We start from the raw sequence: 6,000 nt of genomic DNA on the forward strand, positions 1-6,000 counted from the left end.
TCTGAATCGCACTAACCGAGACCTTAGTCTGCGATAGTGCGCCATCCCCAAATAGCGGCTGCGTCATCATGTCTCCTGACTGAGACTGCAGCCTGCTATGAGAGGCACTCACTACAGTACTCCTTGGAGTCTGTAATGTGAGGTCTCTTTGAGATAAACCAAGACGGTGTCTTGGTATCTTTCCTCCTTTCACCTCCTGTGTGCGTTCAGCTCTGCACCTCTGGTGGGCTGAACTACACTCATTGTGGTGAACATTGGCGCGTTCAGAAAGAAGTGAGGGCGCCGATACACTGGGCACCTTCGTGACCGTGGTAATCGGGCCCTCCGTGAACGCATCATGGGTCTGAATCGCACTAATGGAGACCTTAGTCTGTGATAGTGCGCCATCCCCAAATAGCGACTGCGTCATCATGTCAGAGTCTGACAGAGACTGCCGTCTGCTATGTGAAGCACTTCTTATACCTGAAGTGTTATGTGAACCTACTCTGAATGCCTGTTCAGCAGCGCACCCTTGGTGGGCTGAACGGCGCTTAGAGTGGTAGGGGAGAGAGGGTGAGATTTGAACGCTCTCGGACGTATTATGGAAAAGGGGTTCTTTTTTGACAAAGTCAGGTGGAGCCAACTCTTTATTCAACACATCAACAAAAGCATTTACATCATCACCCATCCCTTCACCGAGGTGGCCATGGACCTCCCCGAGCAGACGGCCGATGCCTGTGTTAGGTGTAGGATGGCGCCAGAAATTCTAGACGCCTCCTCCACCTCCTCTGGCTCCAGCGCTGTCTTACCCGTGGTTAAATGGGACAGAGCGGCTGCCAAGAGGGCAATGTTGTTAGCTGCTGCTACAGCTTGGGCTCCCAAATTGAAGGACTTCTCTAACAGCTGTGCTGTGAGACGGTCCTTCTGAGATGGCAATGTGGCCTTCCTGGAAGAGGGCCAGGGACTCGAACCCAGTACGAGATACGCCGCCATGGCGCTCTCTAACCTGGGGATTCCCTTAGCTTGGCCCTGGAACCTTCCCTCCACTCTAGTGAATGAGAGGTATGTTTTAGCCGGCGAACGCGCCGCTAAAGGTGCCTCCCATGAGCCCTCAACGTATTTTGCCAATGAAGGCATGGCAGGAGCTAGTGGCTCTGCCGCTCTTCTTGGCCTGGAATAAGGGCCGCCCTCCATTAAGTCAACCTCCGGTGCGGAGGGAATAGGGGGCAGCGGTATTTCCAGCCGTCTAGCAGCTCTCTCAATGAGACCCGGAAAGTCCGTTATCAGAGACGCTGCGGTGAAGGACAGGGCTTCTGATTTCTCAGGGCCCGTGTTGTCATCACCATAGGAACTACAAGCCCTCTCGCTAACCAAAGGAAAGGGGGGCTTGAATGTATGAGGGACGGGGTCTGACTGTTCCATAGGAATGTCAGCCTCCTCCTCATAGTCCCCATCATCCCCTGAGTCTGCGCCGTCAGATGACGCCTCTGAAGCAGAGGCTAGTATCGACAACATGTCCTCTAGGGGGATATCCTCCCTAAAAAACGCCCAACGCTGCTTCCTCTCCTTTGTAGAAAGGAGGGCGCAGGAGGCGCAGTTAGGGGAACTGCAGACGCCCTCTTTGGCATGCTGGGACCCTAGACACATGAAACATAAGTCGTGGGAGTCGCCGGCCGCCATGGAGGAGCATCTGCATTGAGCTCTGAAAATAGCTTTTGGGGGTGGAAAATCTCCTGGTGTGCTCATTTTAGGACGACGTCGAAGACTGGAAATTCGACGGCGTTCTCGTCCTGAGTCTTCTCTTCTTCTCTTCGTCTCTTCTTGGCTTCTTCAGTCTAGTCCAGTCTCTGAAGATAAAGGGAGGCTGATTGAGGGGAGGCATCCCCTCTTATAGGGACACCTGTACTCCTATTGGCTGTAGGTGTGTGCATAGTTTTGTCTCAGGCTGATGCTGCCTTAGGGCAGTGGGTAAACCAATAGGAGCAGAGCTCCCCTATGGGGCGGAGCTCCACGATATAGAACAGGGTTTCCACCCACTCTTGAAAATGTTCTTTGATGACGTAATTTCACTTCTTATGTTATAAAATAAATTTTACCAAGACAAATATGATTCTTCATGTTCTGAATTGTTCAGTGGGTTCTTTCTCTAACATATAAACATTATATCCAAAAAGTCTCATTTCGTAACCTAATAGATCCGATAATAAGCACCAAGCTCTGTTGACAGAGCGGTGCCAGTTTCTTGCAGCAACTGTCTAGGATTTGACATGTTGTGGTGGTCGTCTGCAAAGTTGTTTCTGCAGGTCGCAAAAAGCAAAATTAGCATTACACAATCCGAACTAAATGTAAAAGGCTTTGCAAATAAAAAGCTTGCAGTACGCTCAGTGCTCTGTTGACATTTCAGAGATACGCTTTTTTCTGTGAGAAATCTTCTAAAAAGAACAGGAATTTAATATGAATAGGAAAAGGGTTTATTAAAATATGAAAATACATGTCGTCTCAAAATCAATATCCATCTTACCTCTATATTGTTTTATGTCCTCCGGATCCCAGAAGAAAGATGACGTGTTCAATGGTGAGCCTGTCAGGTAGCCTTAACTCTCTCACAGCATCCAGCCTAGCTGACGCAATGCCATTTTCCTGATTTGATTGCCACTTTTTTTTCTCTGGCCTCCATTGATTTAGTCACCTTCATTTTGGCCATCCTACATGGGTAAAATCTCCAATAACTTTTGAACGGATTATGATGGAGACATAATTTTTATTACATTATTATTTTACCCACTGGTCAAAATATGCATTTTTGATTGGACACCCTAATAAACACACTTAGGCCACACTGCCTATGAATACACACTTTATCTCTCCCGCTTAAACTCTTTCTCCTATCTCTACCTCCCTTTCCCATAGTTTTCCTCAGTTTTCTCTTTCTCCCATCTCCTCTCCCTCTCTCCTCCTCACTCTCACTGTATCTCTCCCATTCCTCTCTCTATCCACAGAGAACAGTGGTGGGTTACCGGAGAAGGAAAGGCAACAGGTGGCTGAGCGTCTCTTGAGGGTGATGTGTACAGACCTGGGCGTGCTCAACATGCTCAACAGCAAGGACTTCCTAAAGCTGGCCCAGACTCTGGTGGACACGGGCGCCCGCCACGGTGCCTACTCCACCCGCGACGCCCTGGGCAACATGAGCTCTCTGGCCCTACTCCAGCTTCCCCGCATGTACAACCAGGTCAAGGTCAAGGTGACTTGCGCCCTAGGCTCCAACTCCTCACTGGGCATTGCCGTCACCTGCCATTCCCAGACAGTGGGACCTGATGCCTGCCTAGTGCTGACAGCCTACCAGGTGGAGGGGTCCAGGCTCAAGCGCTACGTTCTAGGCGTCAAGGAGGCAGACCTGAGGGAGGGGCCCGAGCAGGTGCACCAGTGGACACAGAACGTGCTGTCGGAGTTCGTCATGTCGGACATTCGCACAGTGTACGTGACTGAGCCGCGGGTAGGGGTGGGGGGCTTGCCGCTGGGTGGAGGTGGGCGGAGGAGGGTGTGCCTGCGGTGCGCCGGGTGCTCGTTGGGTGCTGTGGTGCAAGCGGTGCTGGGGAAACACAGCTTGCAGGCAAGGGGGCTCCACGAGCTGTCTGAGCTGCTGGCCGCCTGCCGCGACATTGCCTCCACCAGCCTCTTGTCTACCAGCGGCGCCACGGACGAGGGCACGTCTAACCCCTCCACTCCCCCTGGGCTCAGCCCCACTCCTCCCTGCTGGGACCGCACAGCTGAGGCCCTGCTTCAGGTGCACTCCCACTTTGAGCAGATCTGCGAGGCGTATGGGAGGAGCAAGGCCACGGCTTCCACACTGCATGGCCTCAACAAGCACCTTCTGGGGACGCTGACCTGCCTGCTGGCCCCTTTGCGCCTGGCCGCCTTGGAACTCAGCAGCCAGAGGAGGCCCACCCTGCAGCAGGTGCTACCTGTCTACCTGCGCCTGGAGAAACTGTTCACCTCCAAGGCTGGGGAGGTGGGGACCTCCAGCAAGCTCTGCCATTACTTCCTGGAAGCTCTCAAGGAGAACTTCAAGGTGGAGAAAGCCCACCAGGTAGCCATGGTCCTGGACCCCCAGCTGAAGCTGCGTCCCGTCCCAGCCTACCAGCAAGAGGAGATCATCGCCCACGCCTGCGAGATGGCCACAGACGCCCGCGACGGCGGGGGGTCCGGAGGTGAGGACATGGATGGACCCTCAACACTCAAACGGCTCCGCGTGGATGTCCCCAGGGGCGGGGTGGACGCCAGAGGGGTAGTAGCCGTGTCGTCGTGTGAGGCGTCGTCAGATGAAAGCCAGACCCAGGTGAGACAGGAGGTGTTCCAGTATCTGGCTGAACCGCTCCTCCAGGGTACCAACCCAGACCTCTTCCACTACTGGAGCACCACGGTGGGCGACCGCTACCCCAGACTGGCACACCTGGCACTGTGGCTGCTGGCCGTGCCCGCTGTGGGCGTCCGCAGCGAGTGTGTGAGCATTTGCGAACAGAGCCTGGCCATTAAGAGGAGGCAGCAGGTCACCACCGAGGAGATGAACAAACTCATCTTCCTGCGCTCCAACATGGCCTGAATGTTAAGGTCCAACCACTGAGGCTGACCTAACCACGACCACAGCTCGACTGTTCTCGACTGCTCCACCAATGACTACACAGACTATCTACAGAGGTATGGGGGAACCCAGAGAGTCTGATCTCATGGACGTACTGTTGTGAAAGTAGCGTTGCCCTAAAAGCACATCAAAAGCCTAGGTTAGTGAATGAGAACATGCGTCAAACATCCAGACTGGTTGGATACTGTTCAAGAAGGGCGAGGAGGTAGGGCGATCTTCTCAAGATGGGGATCAAACCATGGTTAGTGCCAAATGCAACAAAGAAAAAATGAATTATCAGGGTTTGAATGGCTTTTAAAATTCATAGGATAAACGACAAGAATGGTAAGGGGTGTTGCATCTGGTGCTAGCTAGTAACCGCTGTTATTCTTTGGCCATTTAAAGATCTCTCTTTCACTAAATCACTTCTGACCCTATGAGTCAGTCAACTTCATGCCTTTACAATGTTATCAAATTGCCATATTTTTACAATTTCTTCAATGGCTTGTAGTTGTCTGGCTTTAGTAGCTTTTTGAAGGACTAAAGGGAGTAGATTGGCCTTCGGTGGTTGTGTATGGCCTAGCCTCAGATCCGTCCTGGACAATGGTGCCATTAGACTGCACTCTGTTACCGAGTGACTATACTGAATGACTTGAGGGTTGGGGTGGGTGTGATTGGGAACTCGTCGGCCTGATTGCCCCTGGCCTATTAGTGGTGTCTTTCTTTTTCTATGTGTATATTTTCTGACCCACCTCCACCCCCCCACATTTTGGTGACTAAACTATATATATTTTAGTAATAATAAATTCAATATTAAGAGGAAAACAAAACAAAAATGAAGTGGGCCTCTGACCCCGCCCAGCCAACAGGTGTCCATCCAACCCCCCACACCCGGAAACCATGTTTCCCACCCCTTCCCACCCCCCCTAGCAACTAGGTTTGCTCGTCAGTCACCCCCCAGCACCCCCCACTCCCCCTCCAGGTTACCAGAGATGTCGAAAGCATTCCACAGGGATGCTGGCCTATGTTGACTCCAATGCTTCCCACAGTTGTGTCAAGTTGGCTGGATCTCCTTTGGATGGCGGACCATTCTTGAGACACACCGGAAACTGTTGAGCGTGAAAACCCAACAGCGTTGCAGTTCTAGACACACTCAAACCGGTGCGCCTGGCACCTACTACCATACCCCGTTCAAAGGCACTTAAATATTTTGTCTTGCCCATTCACCCTCTGAATGGCACACATAGACAATCCATCCAATTTATTATTATTTATTTCTTGTATGTGTTGGGCTTTATGAATTGTTAATTTGTATGTGTTAGGCTTTAGCTAAGATTATTCTTTAGAGTCAAGTATATTTGTCCTGGCCTCATTTGTACCTTGACTAGCACCATTCATTCTCG

General features: G+C 51.7%; 1 protein-coding gene across 1 annotated transcript in view; it reads left to right on the plus strand.

Annotated features, from left to right (window-relative positions):
* Window positions 1-4,579, plus strand: part of LOC311099536 (zinc finger protein 618-like) — a gene marked incomplete at its 3' end in the record, with an annotated part of 45,310 nt that extends 40,731 nt beyond the window's left edge. Inside the window, exon 13 of the mRNA XM_084140237.1 lies at window positions 2,979-4,579. Coding sequence (XP_083996363.1) covers window positions 2,979-4,579 — 1,601 coding nt within the window. The remainder of the gene's footprint in view (window positions 1-2,978) is intronic.
* Window positions 4,580-6,000: the final 1,421 nt, after the last annotated feature.

This window comes from Coregonus lavaretus (assembly GCF_964263955.1).
Source record: "Coregonus lavaretus genome assembly, chromosome: 24".
Classification (NCBI taxonomy): Eukaryota; Metazoa; Chordata; class Actinopteri; order Salmoniformes; family Salmonidae; genus Coregonus; species Coregonus lavaretus.